Below are 23576 nucleotides of genomic sequence, written 5' to 3'. Positions count from 1 at the left end.
CTTCAAACAGATCCCGCCTCTAAAACGAGTCTGCCCCATGTTATTTCCCACAAACTTTTTTTTTTTTTTAGAATTGCGCTACTAGCGAGTCTTTTCAAAAATCCTTGGATGCAGCTGCTCACAAGCGGGTGGCCAGGCAGGAGGCGCTTTATTTGCTTCCTTTTTCCTTTAAAAATTTTTTGCAGCTTACATCTGCAGATGGTTATTTTGTGAGACAGCAGCATGGTTGTGGGGTTTCATTTGTGCATGCCTGCAAAGTCACGCATTGGTGAGAAGTAAAGAAAAAAAGTTGCGTCTCGCGAAGACGCAACAGAAACCTGGATTGTTTCCATGGGCTTCAAACGCTGCCTGCACAGATGCATGTGAATGCAAAAACAGGAAAACAGGTGACATTATCCTGAGTGCAACCTGTTTGCTGTGCAGAAGGGGCCTCACAGATCACCTTTTTCATTAAAAGTCAAGGAGGATTACAGAATTAGAAAACAAAGCTATAAAGAATAGAGTGCTAGCTCCCTACTCTTGGCAGGGCACAATTAATACCTGCACCGACCACCAAGAGTCTGGGAGTGTTCCTGGATGCCTCCTTGCCACTGGCCCCCACCTATCTCGCTCTGAGCAAGCCAATGGTCACTTCCAGGATGGATTGAAATAATTTGCTCTGCACAAGGCTACCCTTGAGATTCCTTCTGAAACTCCAGCTGGTCCAGAATGTAGCACCATACATCTTTACAGGGACCCCATGATAGGCACATATTCAACCAGTGCTCCATCAGCTGCACTGGCACCAGGCGGAGAGCTGAATTAGGTTCAAGGTTCTGGTATTAACCTTCAAAGTTCTTAATGGTCTCAGACCTCTGTACCTGCAGGACCACTTTGCTCATTAGGGTTTTGAGGATGGGTTAGGGTCATACGTTTTTCTGTTTTGGCTATCTGTACTTGCTTGGCCACTGCTTATATTTTGTTCACCTTCTTGGTGGGAAGGAACAGCATGTCTCTTTCTGTGTATATAATCCTGTCTCAGTTGATCAGGTACCTGTGGACTTCTAGACGTTTCTCTTATCACCTTCTCTCTGGAAAGGGTATGGATCAATATGTTGTCAAGATACAGGTGAATTTATATGCCCTTACAACAAACAAGAGACACTACAGAACCTTGTAAAGATTCCAGGGATCAACCCAACTGGAAGAGTTCTGGATTCATACTGCTGATTCTGGTAGGGAAACTGGAGATATTATCAATACCCTGAGAAGATGGGGATACGGAAGTACACGTCTTGAATATCCTTCAATGTCATGAAGGTGCTGGGCTGTCTAGGCCTCTGTGACAGACTTGAGCACTTTCATATGGAACCTTTTGGGAATTACAAAGCCATGTATGAACTTTGAAATGAGTATGGCCCTCCAGTCCCTGTTCCTCTTGGGGATAGAAAAAAAAACAGAATACACTCTATTTAGCCTTTCCTGAGGTGGAACCAGCTCTATTGCTCTTATGGCAAGGAGGTATTTTATGGCTGACATAGTTCTTGTGTGTTTTTCCTTTCTTAATGGCCTTGGGGAGATGCAAAACCGGTCTGGGGGGAGTCTTGAGAACATAGTGATGTAGCTCATATAGACACTTGGAGAAACTGATGGCCTGGTTGTGACCTGGACCATCATTCCCAAAACTGTAGCAAGCACCCCTCCCCAAAAAAACCAGGCTAGCCCTGAGATTACTGTTTGTGCTTGCCTATTCAGGTTTGCCCAGCCAAAAAGGATGAAACAGGGAGAGTCTGTAAAAGGAACCCCTGTTGCTGAACCAATGTCTCTTCTGGTCAGAATTATATCTGGGCAGCGTGTGGAGGGAGCAAAGAGGAGGAGGATTGATAAGGAGGCCCCTTATTAACCTTCTTCAGACATTTAGGCATAGCTTTTTTCATATCTAACTCCTCCTTATCAGTATGGCCTTTGAATGAAGGTCAGCTTGCCAGGCACTATGCCATAGGGTGCTTTTGGAAGCCACTGTAGCCACCACAGACTGGACCACAAAGCTCACTGCATCCAGGGAAACATCTACCAAAAAGGAGAGTGCCCTAAGGGCACAATTGACTCCCTCTGAAATCATCCAATTATCTGAGGAAATACGAACTTGTGTGCCTGACTATGGAGGTTCTGGAAGCTAGGGCTGAGTTGGCCACAGCCCTGGTGGCAAGAGCCAAAGCCACGTGTGCCTTTCTGGACGCAAATTCAGTCTTCTGCTGAGAAGAGGACAGTTGATTGTAGAGCTGCTACAGGAACATCTACTAGTAGTAGCAGTAGCATGCCCATACCCTGGTTATCCAGTGTGTACAGCTTTTCTCCAAAAGTCTCCATCAGAGCAATTAGCAGGTAGGTGGGGGGATTCAACAGAGTAGGGCTCAGGGAAGTAAAAAAACAGAAGAACATTAATCTTTAGATATAGGAGAGATAAGGGGGGGAAGCAGATCAAATAGACAGTTTAGTCCAGTAATTTAAGGTTAAGAACAAATTGAAAGAGGCTGAGAGAGCTTTCTCAAAACTGCTCTCCCTATGTGAGGCAGAAATCAAAACTGAAACTACAAGCACCCAACAGGGGGACAACAAGTGGAAGTTTTAGTCTTGCCTCCCTAAGCAGCTAGTGGGAATAACCCAAGCTTGAAGATACCATCTCCCTCGAGAAGTACAGTTTTTTTAGCTTTATCACAGTCGCCTCATTTTCCAATGGGCTTCATAGCCCACTCTGTCAGATCCATTCTGAGCTTGTTTGCCAGCGTCACTCTCCGCATCCCCGAGACCTTTTCAATTCACCAAGCCTAGTCACCCTGTCAGCCACAACAAGTGACAGGAAAAATATTTCCACGCAGTCACCAGGGCTTCTCTTTCTATCTGCACGTATTAGTGTATTATCTGTTAATGCTCTGCTTACATACGCTGTGACACAGCCACTGTTGCATCAACATGGCTTCAAGCACAACTGAGCTGACATTCACAATTGAATCAGAGCCAGAGTGGTTTAGTAGTTAGACTTTCAGACTGCACTTGGGGAGTTCTAGGTTCACTCACTGAGAGGTTGTGGGCCAGTCACCAAGGGTCCACATATAAATTACAAAGTCCTTGTGTCTCTTGCATGTCTGCCCCAGTTCTGTCAATCAAATATCTGGGATCTCTGTCTCAGAACTGAATTTCCAGGCAAACACCTGGGTCAGGAACACAGCACACTGAGAGAAGGCTTAAGGTACCAAGTTTTCAAAGTAGAGCAAACAGTAAGTATAGGGTAGAGAAACACACATAATATAGCCTATCACTACACAAGTTTCCCCAGAGTGGAAAACACGGTCTTCCCCGAAGAGGAAAGCCAGGAGCAAATCTTAAGCCTCCTCTCCCTGTGTGTGCCATTGTCCCAGTTTGAACCAGACCCACCTATTCTTGGAAACTGAGTTCTCAGCATAGATTTCCCAGAGCACATATGGTAGACAGGATCAGGACAAACAGGGAACATGAGGACTAGCAAGCAATTAGATAAGAAAGACAACGAGGATCTATCCGGCAGGAAAGCTATGAGGATCAATGGAACATGATGTGAACCATACATCCCTCCCTGAGCCTTTTGGAGGAAAGGCTGAGATACATATACAATATTTATTTTTATTTATTTATTTCTTGGATTTCTATACCGCCCGATCTGTTGGGATCAAATGTACATTACAACTACACCAGAAGATTAATCTCTCCAAGCTTTAAAAGCATTCACTTCCTGCCCTATCTACCCCTCCCTTACATTATGTATAATGATCAGCATTTCTAGGAACTGTGGACAAACTTTGCAACGTAATTGATTAGTCCTTTTAGGCTTGTCATCTCACGCTGCTTACGTCTTAATAACTAATTCTTTAAAAATCCCTTTGGGACTGTCCACAGAATTCTAGAAAACCTTTGGTGAATTCATATTATGTCTAATTTTGTGTGAATGTGCTCTCAGTTGCCAAAATGCTACCAAGGGAAGGGGATTATTGCAGAACATAATGCCAGCTGAGCTGTTGCACAGGGTCTCTATTAGGGCACAAAGCAAGTCATTTTCTTCTAGAGATATGAATATGCAGGGGTGTCACTCCACAGACTTTTCATTCTTGGAATTTCTGACAGTAATTTACAAATAACATCCTGATATTTTCTTCTCATGTGATCCCAAAGCTGAGTCTTCTGTTTTCTTATGCCAATCTGAGTGTTAATTCAGTAATGATCTTGGAACTAGTTCCAGCCAATCATTCCTTGCATTCATATTAAATTTGCAACATATCTGCACACCACTGACAGCTAGTCTCATGTCATGTCTATTGTTAGAGGGATACACCACTCTCAGCTAACTGCTTGATTAGCCATTTCAGAAGGTGTGTGTCATGGCGTTTGCAGAGATGGAGCTACCAGGGGGCCAGGGGGTGCACGTTGCACTGGGCAGGCACCTGGGGCGGAAAATCACACACACACCCCGCAGTGACCCCCTTCACCGCAGCGCCCCCACACACATACACACTCTTGCCTTCGTGAAACGGTGCAAGCTGGAGAAGCAGCCTGTTCCCTTCAGGCTGAAAACAGCCTGGTGGGAACTACACTTCCCAGGAGACGTTGCGAGCCCCAGGGTCTCATGGGAAGTGTAGTTCCCACCAGGCCATTTTCAGTCTGAAGGAAACAGGCCACTTCTCCAGCCTGCACTAAAGTAAGGGGGGGGGCCGAGGGCAGGGTGCTGCGGGGTGGAGGGGGGCGCGGAAAATACAAAGGGTGCACCGGGCACACTCTGGCCCAGCTAAGCCTCTGGTGTTTTGATATGCTGTATGATGACTACTGATGTCTAGCAGTAAGCAGTAAGCTTTTAGGTATTGTAGCTCAGAGCCATTTTAGCTATAGATATATATATCAAGGGTACAATAATGTTCAAGTGCTAGAAGGTCCTTCCTGCCTTCAAATATTTCTTGACCCAGAACATTCTCAGCTGCTCCTGTAGAAATGTGAAGAAGAATGACATAAATATTTTGATTAATAAATAAACTGCCTTCCTTTCTCTCTTTTGAAATGGCACAGGAGTTCCACCTGCTAAAGTATACAGCGGAGCAGGGCTGGCTGGCAAACAGGATGCAAGCAACAAGACAAAAAAGAGGGGACCGAACTGCCTATGCAACGTAAGAGCATGAAACCCCAGTGACAAATACATCTGATTATGTGCTGTGAAACTGAAACATTCCTCATAACAAAATACTGCCTTGGAGACAATTTTCTGGATCCAACATAATAGTTGTGTACTTGTTACACTCAAATTGTCGGGGGAAAAAAGTTCTTACTGAGCAGAGGAGAACATCATCCATCACAGGACATAAGCCCAAAGGTCAGAGTCTCTTTTAAAAAGCAAACAGATACCAGTGTTTACAGAGTGTTGGACAATTCATTCTTTCCCTCTCCAAGGGCTGCTCCAGAAGTCACTAGGACGTACATGGCATTTAATAAATCAGCAGCAGGCATTTATATCACCAATTCAAAATTACTGCCATTATCAAATAGTAAATAACTCCCAAGAACTACAAAGACAGGTTGGAAAGAAAATTAATGTACATAGTGCGTAAGTTTTTACAAAACCAAAATGCAGTAGAGGTCAAGCAGCTTATCTGAAATCATATCCTTTGCCTGGGTAACTTGGCTCCCAACTTCACATATTTTTGAACCAGCTTCACTAACTCAGCAGTAAAAAGGCATTTTGAACATGTGCCATGCCTTTTTTATTCTGCCATATTCTGGAGCATGGTTGGCACAGAAAAGGTTTCAGGAACTCAGGAGAGACTCCCTTTAATCCGTAAGTACAACAATGCCTTCATTAGATGCCAGTTTGAGGGCAGATCTTGTGCAGGAGATATCGGAGGAACCTTTGTCTGAGTTCTATGGTTAATTTCAAACTGGTCTCCTTGACTGATGTCAACAGAGTGCTTGAGGTTATGAAGGCCACTTTACTGCAAACTGGATCCCTTGTTCGTCATGGCTATTAAAGTCATGCAGGGAGAAAGTGGAAACTCCCCTCGGCAAGGTTATTAATAGGGCTCTCTTACAAAGGGTGTTTCCTTCACAGCGGAAAGAAGCTGTGATTAGAGGATAAGAAGGATGCAAGTAATTATTGACCTGTGTCCAGTCTCCCCCTTGGGGTCAAGGTGATCAAAATAGGTTGCAGCAAAGCAACTTCAGACAACTCTACTTGCAGCATCTGCCCTTGACTGATATCCATCTGGCTTCAAACCTTATTGAGGAAATGAAAAACACTAGCAGTCTTTGTGAATGATCTCTGGCTACAATTATATTCTCAGAAAAAGATGATAGTACAGTCAGTTCAGGTGCAGCAACAGAGAAAATTGTATGCTTTCACATTATAGTCCTGAATGAATATGAGAATTATCATTCACTTTTACATTCAATTCGATTTAACCTTTAATGGCATACAACACTTTTACATACTGCCTTTGTCAAAACCATTATCTTGTGCATTATTGAACTTCCATGTGAGAACACTTATAATTCATTGAACGACTATCATCAAACTTTTAAACAGATGCTGGAAAGCAGGGCTAGGTAGGTACTAGGACCCAGGTGGAGCATTCTACAACAAAGAAGGTCCGGTATGTTGAGTTCTGTGGCAGAGGAATGTACAATTCACTAGTATCTTTTTGTGCGACAGAGTATAGATAAGGGCAATCCTCACCAATGAAAAGAGAGACTGTAACCAAGTAAGTGGCTATGCCAAAAGCTTCACAAAATCAGACTAAGTGAGGTTTGAAGCATCCAGTTGCCAAGTTGCTCCTTGTGTTCATATAAACATTGTATCAGATGTATGCATTTCACATTTCAAAATAGTCCAGTAGTGAGACAATGAAATGCTCATTTTGGGTTTGTTATCTCAAAGCTCCTGTTTTCTTGCTTCTATTACAATTACTACTTGTTAGATGTCAACAAAACATATGAAGTACAGCGAAAAATGTTTTCAGTAGCTAGCCAACAGCAAGTGGGAAGGTCAAAACTCCAGCCTTGTATAATCTCACACCTTAGTTATCTAATGTACGTCGGATGAAGATGGTAGTTTCATCTTTTGTCTAATCACAGATTTCATAGGGGAACATTCAAAGTGAAATAAAGGGATTCGGAAAAGTCTTAACTCCTACTTCAAAGCCCAGAATAGATATCCAGAAGTGTAAGGTTATCCCTAAAGCAGACTGTGTGAAAAACTGCACACACCATTGCATTGTTATATGGTGTTTTCCAAAGAAGGAGTATGGTTCCATGGCAACCTGATATCCACCCCCATCCTTTGATTTTGTGACTGAAAGTAAAACTCATATATTGTCCTTATATTATGCCATCTGGTGTGCCAAAGAGTTCATGGAGGGAGATTATTCTTCAATATTTCAACTAATCTTTTGAAAACATTTATTTAAACCTGTTTAATTATAAATGGCGTTGCTTTGACATTCAAGTGTTTTTACTTATCCTCTAGTCTGCCTGCCTGACCCATTCAGTTTTGTGCTGTAGGGAGGTTCATGATGAGAGTTGATAACTGGATGTCCACTGGAGTCTGAACTGGAAAGAATATTAGATCATTGGTAGTGTTTCTGGTGTTCTAAGAATTGTCCGGGTCCGTGGAGTCTGCTGGGGCTGTGTGACCTTTAGTTATGCTGGTAAATTGAGCCTCTGACCAGTTTGTGTTCTCTCTCCAGATTACAGTGCAACTCTAAACAGATTTAAACCCTTCTAAACACACTAACGTCACTAGTCTTAAGAAGGGTGTAACTTAGTTTACAATTGTACTGTTAATACAGTACTAAGCCGAACAAGATACTATCACTGAAACTTAATGTAGCTTAAAATAGTTGTTTAACGTGTCACTTGTGAGTAGTAGTTCTTGGCTAATGACAAAAATTATGAAGAACAATACAAAAGCATGAAAGCTTTCCCATGGGATGCTACCAACTTTTATCACTCCTTTGTACTGAATGATTCCAAGCCTGACAAGAGTGTAATGGTATTCTCCAGTTTGTTCTGAATAATATTCACGCATTAAGATCATATTTTTGTCAGGGAGTTAAGGATCCAAAAATAAATTATTTTGAAAATCTGTCGACGTTTTCAGAATGCTGTTTATTTAAGAACATAAGAAGAACATAAGAACATAAGAACAAGCCAGCTGGATCAGACCAAAGTCCATCTACTCGCAGTGGCCCACCAGGTGCCTTTGGGAGCTCACATGTAGGATGTGAACGCAATGGCCTTCTGCGGCTCCCGATCACCTGGTCTGTTAAGGCATTTGCAATCTCAGATCAAATGTTTGTTGTAAAATAGAACGTTCTCTGGCCCTCTTACGATGCAAGGTCAGGAACTGCTGCTTGTAAAAAGAGGTACTTGGTGGGTGGAAGTGGCTGCAATTTTGTTCCAATATCTATCTATCTATCTATCTATCTATCTATCTATCTATCTATCTATCTATCTATCTATCTATCTATCTATCTATCTATCTATCTATCTATCTATCTATCTCTTTCTTTCTTTCTTTCTCTCCCTCTCTCTCTCTCTCTTCTTTTGGACTGGCAGTGAGAGAATGAATTATTAACAACAGGCTGGAAATAAAAGCATCTCTCATTTGAGTTGGAAAGCCAGTTGTTCCAACCTCATGGCTATTGGTAAGACCCTTTGGTTTAATATCACGTTTGACACTAACATAAGCTATAGTGAGGAGATTTAGGAAGCATGTAGAACCTTTTACACAAATCATAAGGGTGAACCTAACTTCCTGTGGAAATGGAAGAAGAATATACAGTTTGCCAAATGGAAAATTTTCTGCCAAGCTTGAAGGACATCCTTAACTTTTGCCTTTTTTTCTATAAGTTGAAGGGGGGGTGGTGTTGTTGTGTAGTCTTTCTAATGACCTCATAGGTGCAACATTAGCCCTGTATGTTGATGGCCTTTAGCTCTATATCAGTGATAGCAAACCTTTTTGAGACTGAGTGCCCAAATTGCAACCCAAAGCCCACTTATTTATTGCAAAGTGCCAACATGGTAAATTAACCTGAATACTGAGGTTTTAGTTTGGAAAAAAACGCTCCAAGGCGTGTGTTACTCGGGAGTAAGCTCGGTGGTAGTCGGTGGCTTTGCTTTGAAGCAACCGTGCAACTCTTCCAATGGGTGAATCACAACCCTAGGAGGGTTTACTCAGAAGCAAGCCCCATTGCCAGCAACTGAGCTTACTCACAGGTAAAGGATCGCGCTTTAGTTCTTCGCATGAAAATCAGTGGGGTTTAACAGCGCTTAACTGGGTTACGTACACTGCTTCCCCAAAACTAGGTCTTAGGTTTAATGCTAATAATCGAGCCCAGAGGCCCAGGCCATCCTAGATGTGTGTGTGGGGGGGGGGCACTGTTTGCGTGTGCCCACAGAGAGGGCTCTGAGTGCCACCTCTGGCACCCGTGCCATAGGTTCGTCATCACTGCTCTATATATTGATGGCCTTTCAGAAACAGCAGCTTGATTCTTAACCGTAGCTGTTCAGTCTAGAGGGGAAGGATGTTAAGTTGTAAATGGAGGAAACTTGCATCCTCCATCCACTGTCAACCAACTGATCTGAAGCCCATGGATCTTGCAAGAATGCTGGATGACAGTATTGATCTCCCCGTCCCTCCCACCCTCAAAAGCCATTAGCTGGTTCTCTTCATGTTGAAACCCTGGGAGAATTATTGTCTAAAGTACATTACCATGTTACTTTTACATTGAAGAGGGTGTAGGGGGACAGTGCAGGAAGTGAAGTGAAAAGCTGGATCCTCTGACTTTCTCATTTTATTTCTTTTTTTTCTCATCACTGAGTGTCTGGGTCAATGTGGCCTACCCATCACTTCACAAAAAGACTTCACTCCCTCCCGGATTCCACCATTGTGTGCCACTGATTCCTTGCAGAAATGACTATGGGGTATCGTGCATGGATTTGGAAAAACTCTTTAGTTTGCCTACAATTTGTCATACTGTTTGCCTACCTTTGTCATACTGTATTCCAGATATGGCAGGAAAAAACATGGTGACCCCTAGTTTGACAGTTTCCTATGCTGTGTTGACAACTTTCTGCTTGTGTAATCATCTTGACCTTTCAGAAGATTCGACAGTGATGCCTTGCTGATTTACCTCTTCCGTTAGGTACAGCTTGGAAAGCAGAGGCTTTCTCCATAGCAAGTTTATGAGATGTAGCAAATGAGTTTAAGCGCTTAGCTTCCACATGGTAGCCTTTCCCAAACTATAATGCTTAAAAATGTCTAGCTTCTGAAGAATTACAATTTTCAGCATTCATCCTCAGTATGATTACACTTAATGAGATAGTGGAAGGAACTGTCAGCCTCCCCCGCACCGCCGCTGCCACCACAGTCGTCTTGCCTACACATGTGGAATAATTACAAGGGGAAATGGAGAAAGCTTGGCACCTACCGCCAACTTAATCCCACTTCCCCTCTCCTATGACTCATCCTGATGGACTCTGTAACAGAACAGCTCTTGTGGTGGTACTAATAGGACTCTTATCACCTCTTCTAGTGGTCTGTGAAAATTTACATCTGCAGCAGTTGCAGCTGTGCCAAAAGGTGTGAATTCACCAACCTAGACTTCATTGTTTAAAAATGTATACATCAACAGACCTATATATGTGGAATTAGCCAAGGAAAACAAATTACTCCCTTAGAACAATAATTTATTTGACCTTTTCAACATTATTTATTTGTTGGGAAGCACTTTTTCCCCCTCACTTTCCAGCAACATCATACGGTAGTAGATTTGAACACCTCCTGGGCTTTCCCCAGATTTGTTCCAAACTTTCTCAGACCTGGTTTGCTGTGAAATTCTGCAGCAAAGTCTGGATGGCTGCCTTGTGGGCAGGGAACTTCCAGTCCTGACAGAAGTCACTTCCCTCCCTGCCTCTATCCCTGTGGTGGCCACTCCCCGGCTTACACAGGGGTCATTTAAAAAAACTGGTAATTGAATATAACTATATCAGTTTATCAGCTTCTTTTAATTCACAGCTTTCATTTTTAAAAGTGTCTAGTCCTTTTATTGCAGAGATATGCCTTTCCCCTTATATCTCCACAACAAATGGAACCAGACCTTTTTAAAAAAAAAATGCTGGAATTCTCTGAACCCGATAAACTGATTGTCATAACAATATACAGTTGCTAATTAAAATAAAAACTGAAAAAAGCCCCAGTGCTGCAGAGCGGGGGTGGGGAGTTAGCTGCTGCCAGGGGACCAAAACAGGGAAACATAACATATGGAAGCCACATCGCTGCCAGTCATATGGGTCCCCACCGCAGCAACAGGGAAACCATGCAAGCCTGTCCCTGTATGGAAAACTCCTTGCAGCAGCAAGACTTAATTCTCCCCCCTTTTCTTTGAAAAGGTAGGTAGTATCTAATGACACCTCAATGAAATTTCAATCCAATGTGATTTTTAAAAATAAGACATTTTTAGGCATTTTAGATGTGTAGTGGGTTACATTTATGAAGGGACTTGAAGAAAATTTAGGCTTCCCTCTTAGTGCTGTTTCCTTGCCTGGGGTGAATTTAGCCAGAATTCCTGATCACGACTTGCTGCAGATCAGATGCAATAAATGTCATCCCAAGCCGAACAGCTGATTGCCTTGTTATCTCAAAGTCCAGAGGGAAAGCAGAAAGACTCTTGTTCAAATGAAGCCAAATTAGAATCATAGGTGGCTGTCATATCCCAACAGCTATAAGGAGATATACAAGCTGACGGGGGGATCCTTCCCCCCCACAGGCTCCATTATGCCACCTTTCATATGTCATGCTTTGTGATCACCCGTGTATGCCTCTGGCTGAAACTGTATGCAATCTAGTGAGTACTATGCAAATATAATTAATGACTAAGGTTGGTTGGAATGTAAAGGTATGGGGGCAGACACTCCTTGTTTGTTTTGGAATTGACTCTTCATGAATTTAGATTAATTCTCTCCTTGTTGGTGAATCCATACTCCAGATCAGTTGTTCATACCAGAATGCCAGACAGATGATCAGCAAAAGCATAAATCCCTAAGTAAATTATTTGGGGAGATGGCTGCATTCACATTGTATTTCTTAAATAAATGTACCAAGCTATGGGACTGTGAGATTTCCCATCTGGCTATTTCCTAGATCTGTTTGTGTGCTTCCCCCATCCCACATGTGCGTCAATGTGCACCTCTCTCTAAAGAAAGAAGATAGGACCATGTCCATCTAAAAGTTCAATATGTGTAGTAAAGCAAGTTACTGTTATACGCAGTGGCGTAGTGGTTAAGAGCAGCTGTACTCTAATCTGAAGAACCAGGTTTGAATCCCCACTCTGCTGCCTGAGCTGTGGAGGCTTCTATGGGGAATTCAGATTAGCCTGTGCACTCCCACATATGCCAGCTGGGTGACCTTGGGCTAGTCACGGTTCTTCTGAGCTCTCTTAGCCCAACCTACCTCACAGGGTGTTTATTGTGAGGGGGGAAGAGAAAGGAGTTTGTGAGCCCCTTTGAGTCTCCTACAGGAGAGAAAGGGGGGATATAAATCCAACTCTTCTTCTTCCCAGAACAGTGTCAGTAGTAGAATTTTTATTAGCAAAAGCCCAGGCAAAAACAAAAGCCCCCAATACAGGTAATCAGTTGAAGGTATGTTGCTTGAATTGGGACAGTTGAGTCAAGAGGCATGTGACTTCTAGGATGGGAGAAGTCAAAACCACTTGTGTTTCTTATAGCAATTTCTCATGACTAACTGTGTATATAATTATCTTTGGAGTAGACCTTGGAAATGGGACAAGAATATAGGAGATTATACAATTGCTCTTAGGCTTTCGTGCGGTGCAGAAGTCTGCCTACTAGATGTTATCTTAATCACTGACTGTGAGAGCACTGGGTTAGTGACTGCAAGGTAAGTTCCAGCTCTGATTCATTTCTTACCAATGATTTATAGTATTATTTAGTTCAGTACAACTAAGCAAATAAAAACTGCATTTTGTCTTTTACTTAGAGCCTCCTTCATGTGATGTTTTCCACAATGGAGCTGTTGGGTCAAACGTGGTGGCAGCAGACAAAATTAAAGCGCTGATTTTCATGGGGGAGCAGGTGCTTCAAGTAATGTTGTATACGCCAGCTGTAGTAGTGGCTGATGAGTGTTCGGGCTCTCAGTCAATGGAATTCATTCCTTATATAACATCTGTGACAGATGATACTACTTGCAACACACAGATACCATCATTTTCTAGAGTGATGTAACTCTATTCACCGCCTCCTAACTGGAAATGTCATTACAAGCAGACATGAAGGGTGTTTATGAAGACTACCAACTGCCAAAATTGGATCCAGCAGTGATTCTTTTTTGTCAAGGCAGAAGTTCAGCCTTCTGAAACTATGATGAGGTGTCTGAATACGTATGCTAGGAGTGACTGAGATGTAAATAGCAACTGTGTTTGAGCAACAAATATTAATCTATATTCTGAGGTGGAGTTTTGAATCAGGATCAACCAGTTCTGCTATTGGAAGTTCTTTAGAGCATGAAATTAAGTAATTGCCCAAATGTACTTGGTGCTTCAAAGGGTATTTCACAGGAACCCCTTTTCTTCTTCTGTAGTATTCCTGAGCACTGTATTTCTGTGGCTGGGAAGTCAATGAATAAGAACATTACATTTCAAGCAAGAAGAATATTGTAGGGTTGTTTTGGGGGTTTTTTGCATTCGCAACCTTTTACGGCACCATGAACCAGCAGACGTGAGGGCCAAGTTTCAATTCCCTACTGTCTGCAGCACTAGGACTCCTAGTTTGAAGATGAATGGCAGGTACTTTGTTAACCAGCTCCATCATCATGGACCAGAATCCTGATAATTAGTTGATCTCAGAGAACCAGACACTAACTCCTAGGTGTGCTGCAATCCCTGACTTTTGGTACATTGTGGGAAGTCCCAAGGCTGTCCCTCTGCATCCATATGTATTTCCTGTTTTCTTCCTGCTCTTTGTGTCTCTCAACTGCATCCTGGTTGATTTCCTGGCCTGCTCTGCTGTACCCTTCCACTGTGGAAAATGGGAAAAATAAGAGCCTTGGGCATCTTTAAAGACTAATAAATTCATCACAGTATAACTTCTGTGAGCCAGAGCCTACTTTGCTAGGTGACGTTTTGTCAGAAATGTGTCTTGACTTCCTATATGTGCTATATCCTGACCCACTTCCTCTACTTTTATGCATATGGACCTGGATGCCAAAAAGTTATACAGGCAAAAGTATAACATTGGGTGGAAAATATAACTTCACATTAGACCAGTCATCTACCCTAATAGGTCTGCAAGACTTGACTTGTAACTGGTATTTCTCGCATGAAAACTTTAATTTTTTCCTCTTTCACCCAACTCTGATTTGTGTCTTTAAGGTGGTAAAAGAATGTAATTGGAGGCCATGCTTAATATTTTCCAAATCTTTTTATCAGAAAGAAGTTGCATCAGAAGTCTGATCTTGTGAATTCTTTACAAACCAATTTTTGGAAGAATGTACTTTCTCCGGCTATTTACTCACAATTTCATCAGTTCAGTCTTCATAGTTCAATTGACAATGCCTTGAAATGGCATGGAAGCCATGGATCACATGCAAAATCATACATTTTAGGACTTCCAGTAGAATGAAGAACATTTTTTTCACTGTGGGGAAAAATGCTACAATTAAGCTGCTGATGCAAATTGATCCAACTTTTCATCAAAAACCTCCCTCCAAAAGATAGTGTAAAGCATCTGATTTGATGCTTACAACTTTTTTTTAATTCTTACTTAAAGTAAAATGAGTAATGTTCCCAAATGAGTTCTCTAAACGCTTCAAATTTTGTTTGTCAACTAGAACCATTTGTTTAGCTTGGACTGAACTGCAAAGGAGCTCCTAATTTGCCCAAGAGGATGTATTTAGCCACTGTTGAAGGTGGAATGGCTGGCTGCAGAATATGCCAGAGTTTCAGAAAAATATGTAATCTACTTTCCAATCTCCATTTAGCTGACATCTTTAGTGCATGTTGACTAGCTCAAAGTTCAGAGGGAAAGTGCATGTTTCTGGACCAATTAGCACTCTGAAATTGCTAGCAAGCATATAAGTGCCTCCCACTACTGTTCCTCCACATTATCATAATGTCCAAAACAGAGCTTTCATATCCCCACCCCCCATGTTACTCTCTCAGCTTATAAATCTCCCTGCTAGGACAACATGGAGGCACAGGAAACGAAATGCAACTGTTCTTCTTGCTCGGAACAGGAGCTGCTCTTAGAGCCAGGATGGTTTCATACGTGGTTGGTTCTTTGTCTCAAATTTCAGTTCAGCCATGGATGAACTGGATTGTTTTGCATTACTTGTTTGCTTTGTGAAACAACAATGCTTACTACCTCCTTCCCATAACTGTGATTAATGCACTGGGGACTTGAGATCATGTGCTGTATAGATATGTTAACTCTAAAATAATTCCCACTGAATGCAGTGGGATTTAGGACACGTGCTTAAGATGACAGCCTTTGAAATCTAAATCAGTTTGGAAAGTCCTTCCTTCCTTATGAGCAAGTAATCTATGAGCCACTAAGAAGAGTTCTAGGTAAATGCAATCCATGCACAAAAATACCATCACCCACTGATAAATCCTGATAACAACTTTGGGGACGGCTGTTTTTACTATAACTCACTTTTTACTGGTGTATTTTAAAATATTTATATTGCACCTTATCTCCTCAGACTCAGGGCAGTAGACAAAATCACAGCATGGTTTAAATACACACAAAAGACAATAATCAACTAGCAAAACAATTGCCCGAAGCAACTTTCTACCAAATGTCCTCTTAAGAAATCTTGTTTAAAATACCCTCCTAAATGCAGAAGGTGAAACTGCCCTCTGCACCCATTCTAGTAAGATATTCTAAAAGACTACTCTTGAAAAAGCCCATGACTTGACTGTTGCCAGATGGACAATCCTGAAAGAGAGTACTGCTTTCAGAAAGCTCTCTGAAGAGTGCAGCTGGCATGACAAGAGTATAGTGGAGATGCAGTCCAATAAATACGAGAACCCCAGGCCATTAAACGCTATAAAGAACTTTTAATTGGGCCCAGAAGCCAACATGTAACCTGCACAATTGATGAGGCACTGGAGTGATAGGCTCCAAGACAGGAATTTTGTTGTACGTTACGTAACAGTTGAAGCTTCTGAGTCATCTTCAAAGATAGTCCCACATAGACAACATCATCATAGTTCAATCTGGAGGTTATGGTAGTATGCATCAGCAATGCTAGGTCATTAGAGACTAAATAAGGGCTATCTAATAAGCTAGATGTAACTGAAAGAAGATGCTTACAGCAAATGTGCTGACAATATGTCCATCAACCAAACTGAGTCCAGAAGCATCCCCAAGCTCTTGACCTTCTAAAGAAAGACAGATCCCAACTAAGGCTAGTAACCATGACCAGCTAATACTCTGACTTTCCAAGCAGCATTACTGCCATCCTGTCTGAATTAAGCTTCCATTTGTTTCTTGTCAGCCTGTTGACTGCAGCCTCTGGCACTGGCCAAGGATACCCACAGCTGGTTCCAAAGGGTTATATGATGAGATGTAAAGTTGGATGCCACTCTAAAACTCTAAGTGATCACAGGAACAGATTTAATGTAAAAGTTCAAAATAAGCAAAGATAAAATGTAGCCTTGAGGCATACAGCAGATCCTAGATAGCTGATCCTGCCACTGTCCATTCTGTAATAAGCAAGACTAGGCACTGTCAAATAGTACTGGTCCGTTATTTTTAGCAACAATGCATTTTTAAGACACCAGCAAATTTAAATAAACAAGCAAAAATGACTGAATGCAAAACTGTGTGGAAGAAGCATTGTAGAAGTGCTACAGACCTGTTTACTAGCTCTGTAAGATAAGGCAACAAGCCAAGTCCTGTCCACATCTGCCATTTCTTTCTTGGGGTGAAAAGATCTCAGGCAATTTATCCCTCCCATCTCCAAACCAAAATCTCTTTGAGGAGTTTTGAGTAGGGAGGATAGAAGCATTAGAAGTCTGCATCTGCCCAGGTAACTAATACCCTATGGCAAAGTCAAGGAAATTCAAATCAGTTCTGCTCCTGGAGAAAGTTACCTTTGCTGCAAATATGTCATTTACCCAAGCAGCAACAGCTGACAGCCACAATTACCGTCCAAATGTGATAGTCCATGGAGGCCAACTTGTGTTATTTTGGACGGCTGGTGAATCCAGTTTACTTATTCACCCATGCTCCTCTTCCTGTTTGCTCAGCTTCACCAGTTACCAAGCTTGCCCCAGATCACTTATTAACACAACTTTCAACAAGAAAACATTCAGACTGCTAATAAAGAGTCTGCCAACCCAATTTAAATGTGTTTTATGTGCTGGGAATTAAGCATGTTTAAGAATGAAGCAGCAGCATGAGAGCTGGTTTGATTAAACTTCAACACTCCCCCATTAAGAAAACAAAGAAATGCTTCTTCGGTATTAATTTATCACACATTTTTTAAAAAATCAATCCATTTTGGCCACAGAGTATCGATATGAGAATTTCTCTTGTGTTTGGCACAGAGCTCTGAACAAACATAAATGAGAGGGCAGAATGAATATACCATGCAGCACTGAGCTTCCATATTCTTCTGCATAGGCTGCTTTAGTTGAACTGATACTGCTGGCCATATAGACGACCAGGGAATGAGGAAACATGGTACTCATATGGTGCTCGTATACCTGCAGCAATTCCAGAGAGGCAGCTCTATTCGTCTGCTGCAACCAAAGCAAAGAGTCTTGTGGCACCTCAGTATTTGTAATGATGCCTAAGCTTGAACCCCCATTTAGTTAGTCACCAGGCAACTTTTTTTTTACAACCACATGCTCCCAAACAGTAGAAGGCTAGGGAGGAGGGAGCTACTGTAAATAAAGGTCACATTTTATCTTAATAAACTATAGTCTTTAAGGTATCACAAGACTATTTGTTGTTATATCACACAGTAATCCATCAAAACCCTGCTGGAGAAGCACAGTGGCTGTCAGAGTTGGAAGATTTCACCTCAGTCATGAATTCAGACTCTACTCCCCCGATTTACCCCATCTACAGTAGTGGGAATAATAATACTGACTTGCCTTACAGGGCCATTGTAAGACTTACATGTATTAAATAACTTTGAATACTTTATAAATGTTACATATTACTAACACTAGTACATACATACATACTGATGCAACTTCCAAAGAAAGTATTTTGAAAACTAGTTGTCTATGAAAGATAGTAAGAGGAAACCGCCTGTAACGGGGACAAACAATAAAACACACTGAGAAGGTCAAGTTGCATAAATGTGTTCACAGGGTCTATAGACTGAAATACTGAACTATATGGCAGTTAGCCAGAATGTCCACAAGGATGCAAACACACAAGCTATGTTCTTTCAAGTGCAATGTAGGAATGCTAACTCCATAACTGCAGATTGTAGATAAAATGCATTATCTGTATGGTATTCTCTTTGTTCCTCACTGCAACAGAAAGATTGGAATATGAATATATCTATGAAACACTATATCTATACAGACACCTTTCCATCTCATGCCTACCCTCTGCTGTGCATCATGTTAACATCTACACATTTCGCTAATGCCTTAAGCCATAACTACCTGGGACAGCAAACTCCATAACTATTTCCTTCAATTAAAACAGCTTTTCAGCAAACAAATTAAACAGGTGGCTACTTCCCCACCCAATAATTCACTCAAAATTTATGAAGCCCTAGTCTACCTGCTCACCGAAACATGGGGAGCAAGAGTTATCATGTTAATGTGTGCTTTGCCTGAAAATTTTCTAAAAACCCAAAACTAAAATCATTTCAGTTTGCCTAAGATAAAGATAGGTTGTACAACTTTGTGTCCTAGGCCCGAGCCAAATTCTACCCATTGAGTAACAATCTAATGCTGACTGTATCAGACAATAAGTTCATCACATCTTTGCAATCCATAAAGCAACAAAGACTCAGTCACTATTACCAGGGTGTGAACAGAAGGTTGGCCCATATTTGATTTGTTTTTCTCCCTGGACTATCCTAGAGAACTTTGAATATTTGCTTAGTTTGGCCACTAACCTTAGTCACAGAATGAGGACAAAGATTGCTGGGATTTGTGGTAGCAGCAGAATTCACTTTTGACAACTATACTGAGTATTTCTGGCAATTTTTAAACCTGTAATTAAAGAAAGGACCTTGCTTTTCCGTCTTCAAGACATCCTGATTATGGCAGCCTAATATTATATAGGTTTGATTTAGGAGCTAACACAATATCCTGTACTTGGCAAGAGAGACAAGACATCCCACTTGACCTCATATGCCAAATACATTCATTTGTTATGAAGCGATCAGTGATGAGCAGTTGTGCCGCTGTTCTTAGTTTCCAAGTACAGAGCTCATGGCCAACCCCAACAGAAACATGTAACAACTTTTTGTGACTCCTGCACGGATATAGTAAGCATTGGTGCAACAACACCAGTGATAGATTCTGCACAGGATCTGGATACTTTGCGCAGCTAAAGATTGCACCAGGACCCTTGTGTGGAATCCTGAAGCCCATTTGCCTCTTATAGCCCCCTTTCAAATCAGTGTAAGAAAATGATCAGGTTCAACAAACGAAATCAACAATAGGAGAGAAGTGGTGAAAATGTCATAAACAAACATGAATGTATTTAATACTCTGCTATAAAAGCACATTAAATAAAAATAGTGTTAATACTTTTATCAGACTTCTTATGGGAGAAAGGATGTATCTATCCACACAGCTATAAAAAATCGATCAAGTGAAATCACATGTAATCATAGGCAAAATACTGCTTAGGCTCATGCAACAGTTAGCTCTGTGAAAGAGTTGCTCCCCCCCCCCCTTTTACCAGCTAGCATACCACAAAGAGCTTTTTGAAATTCCTCCATTTCAAAAGCAGTTTGCCATGCAGCATGGGTGGGGAGGGGAGGCAGGAAATCTATGCCACACCCACCCCAAATCCCAGGCAGCTTTAGGTCACTTTTATGGTTCTTTGGATCCTAGCAAAAATATGTTAAACATACCAAGAAACTCCTTATCGGTTTATTCATGAAAACAATGAGAAAATCACAAAGCTGAAAGAGGGAGGCAGTCTTGACACAGGGTTAAACAGTGTGAGCCTAATAATTTAGACACTTCATGCTTTTCACAGACAACTTAACGTTGTAATCATTTAAAGAGAGGAATGGAGACTGACCCCAGACAATAGTGCAACTGGCTCTAGTTTAATGCATGACAGCCTGCATTACATTTTTAAGTTAGCAAGATTTTATTAAGAGCTGTTCACAGAGTCTAGTGAAGCACAACACTTCATTTATCCACATTCTCAGGGCACAAGAATATTTTATGTTAACTGTCAAACTCAAAGGTGAACTGAGGAGGCATTTCAAAAGATTTGCCAATGCAAAACAAAAAACAAAAAACCACCACTCAACAGACCCACAGCCATGGAACTAATTACTGGCTTCAGAATAACCTGATAGAAATCGACTACTTGAAGGCAAAGGGTACTTCAAAACACACTGAAAACTGAACTAATATGTGTAAATTTCAATTTAAAAAAAGCAAAACACCATTTGTTCTTTATGAAAATGCAAAAATTGTTATATTGTCCTTGAGAACTGTCAGGGATGGAAGATGGAAGAGATTCCAACACTCCCTGTTCCACATGACATAGATTCACAAGGCAGGAAATGGACTTGTTCTCCTAGGTATGACAGTGCTGGAGTGTTGTATCTCCTTGCCTTCTAAACAGACAGCACCATCTGTGCACACAGGCTATAATTCCTGCACCAGGCTATAATTCCTGCATCAGACATATGTGCAGGTGGTGGATAAGTACAGACCTATTTACATGTGGTGTGAGGCTTTGGGGGATCAAGCACTCACTAAGTGATTGTGCCTCAGCCCTGTTTTACAAAAACACATACCACAATGCAGTCATGCTTCAGGAAAATAAATCTGGAACAACTGCCCAAGGATGATCCGCCAACTGCTGTGTTTATCATGGGACAAGGGCTTTTTTAATGCCACAGAATACCATAGATTCAGATGTGATAATTAATTCATTATGAATGCACAGCTTAACATGGGCCATTTTTTGTATCACAGTCTGAAAATACCTTCAAGTTAAAGGCCCCTTTAATACAGATAACCTTTAGGCAGAGTTTTTCTTAAGCCCTTCTTTATCCTTGACATTTATTGACATAAGTACATTCAAAAGATAATATATGAATTGATAAATCTGCATCTTAGTATAAGAAATAAAGTCTGGCTCTTTTAAGAACAGGGCCCACCTATGTATTCTATACCTCATAAAACGTACCGTAGCAGAGCTGTGGCTTCACCTGCCTGTAAAACGGTTTAGTTGCTACATGAACATCCAGAATTAAGCCAATTAAACCATTACAAAGAATATATACTAAGGCAAAAATAAGCAATGGCACAATCTGATGGTAATTTCAAAGGTAACCAATTTATAATACTTGGGCTTTGAAGGTCCCATCTAGAATTAATGGGAAGATATTTTTTTTAAAGATAGTGTTGGACTAGGACATGGGAAGCCCTGGTTCGAATCCTCTCTCATCCCATGGAACCTTCCTGGGTGAGCTTGGGTCAGTCACAGACTCTCAGCCCTAACCTTGGCAATTTGTGTTGGAGACATCCAAGGACTACCAGGCAGGAAATGGCAAACCATCTCTCAAATTGCCTTGAAAACCCTACAGGGTTCACTGTAAGTCAGCTGTGACATGACACACACAGAGACATGTGTATCTGTATATACACACTCTGAAGAACTGCACAGCCATTACAGAAAATGGGATGAAGATCCAACCACAAACCACACCTATACGGGGGTTTGGGGGCGGGAAAGAGAAGCTTATTTTCCTCTCCAAGCATCAACTCTCTGTTAAACACACTTCTGACTTTATCTTGCTGGTTCTCAGACCACTTCTGTTGTGAACTGAGTATAAGAGGCCACTTTTAAGCACAAGAGGAAAAGTTCTTGGTTTTTCAAAAAAGATACTCCTACACACAAAGTCACCTGTCAGCTCTGCTCTTACATAAGACAACACTCTTCAACCATTTTAGAACAAAACTAACTTGTTTCTCTTATTTAAAAACTGAGAAAAGAGAGTGAGGATAACAATGCTAGCGAGTGGGGGGGGGGGAGGATGAAACCTTATAACTATTTAAAAATGGAGACTACACTTGCATAATAGAGTTTGACAAAGACAGCAGCAAATCATTGCTTCAGACCAACTTAACCCATATTAGCAAGTCAGGAGAACGGACGAGATCAAATGCTACCATCTACCTGAGATCCCTCTGAAACAAGTCAAACATTAAAAAGGAAGCTCTTTGGGAAAAGGAGAGTTAATAATTCCAAGCCTATTCAGCCACGACTCCAGTATTCATGCCTCTCGGAGACAGAGCCATACATATACGTGTACACACAGAGAGACACATCTCGCCAAGCCTCTAGCAGCTTTTCTCTCATCCCTATAAATCATGGCTTTCTATCAAACTTCTTCACGTAGGTGAACCATCAAGGAGAAGAGGATGCCGTCCGGGACAAGGAGAACTAGCTCTGCACAAGGGACGCATTCAGTGAGGCAAGGCAGGTGTTGGGAAAGATTGCCCCCCCCCCCCCACTCCCGGGAGGCAAAATGACATATCTTTATTTAAAAGCTCTAATCCAACGACGCCAAAGAGAATGAAATCTCGACCCCCTCGATGCAATCAGAAGGGGTCAGTGGAAGCGCGAACTGAGAGGAAGCAAAGAAAAGCGAGGAAATCTTGCAACAGGTGACTTGGCTGCCACTCAGCCAGGAGAGCTCGTAAGAGGGTGCGACGAAAAGATTAACCCCGTTGCAAAGGCGAGTATTCATATAACCGGGGTCCGGGAGGGGGGAGAAAGATTGTTAGGTAGTTGGCGCAATTCACTATCTCCCCCTCCCACCCCACCCCCCGCGCGCGCAGATACACACACCTCAAGCCTCGGCTTCTCACCTTGTATACATTCTCAGTGATCCGGTGCACCTCCTCCGAGCGCGACATGACGATGCCGGGGGCTCCGGGTAGCACCATAGACCGGGCAGAGCGCAGTGCTCAAAAGAGAGCGCGAGAGAAGAAACGAAGATTATCCTCGGAGATCCGACTACGTTGCAACGCGGCGCGGAAAGGCGCCACGGTTTTATATCGCCTGCCAGGGCCGGGCTCATCCCACAGTCGCCGCCGCCGCCTCCGCCCGCCCCCGGCTCCACCCGCTCTGTTCTGCTGTGCCCTGGCGGCCGCCTCTAAGAGCACAGGCTGGGAAGGGCGGGAATAGGCAGGAGAGGGGGCAGGAGTCGCAGAAGGGGCAGGGAAAGGGGGCGGCGGTGACGCCTGTTGAATGGGTTCGGCACACGGTGGAACTGTTCACACAAAGCGACAAGCACAGGCGGCTCCACGCATCCTACACCGAGCACA

General features: G+C 42.2%; 1 protein-coding gene across 6 annotated transcripts in view; it reads right to left on the bottom strand.

The window, feature by feature from the left end:
• Positions 1–23359, bottom strand: part of BAIAP2 (BAR/IMD domain containing adaptor protein 2) — a 156016-nt gene extending 132657 nt beyond the window's left edge. For all 6 annotated transcript variants that reach the window (XM_048488494.1, XM_048488492.1, XM_048488498.1 and 3 more), the window contains exon 1: positions 23118–23359. In XM_048488494.1, coding sequence (XP_048344451.1) covers positions 23118–23195 — 78 coding nt within the window. In that variant the 5' untranslated portion in view covers positions 23196–23359. The remainder of the gene's footprint in view (positions 1–23117) is intronic.
• Between the last annotated feature and the right edge of the window lie 217 nt (positions 23360–23576).

Source organism: Sphaerodactylus townsendi, linkage group LG03, assembly GCF_021028975.2.
Source record: "Sphaerodactylus townsendi isolate TG3544 linkage group LG03, MPM_Stown_v2.3, whole genome shotgun sequence".
Classification (NCBI taxonomy): Eukaryota; Metazoa; Chordata; class Lepidosauria; order Squamata; family Sphaerodactylidae; genus Sphaerodactylus; species Sphaerodactylus townsendi.
The sequence above is the reverse complement of the archived record's forward strand: the minus strand, read 5'-3'. Positions and strand labels throughout refer to the sequence as shown.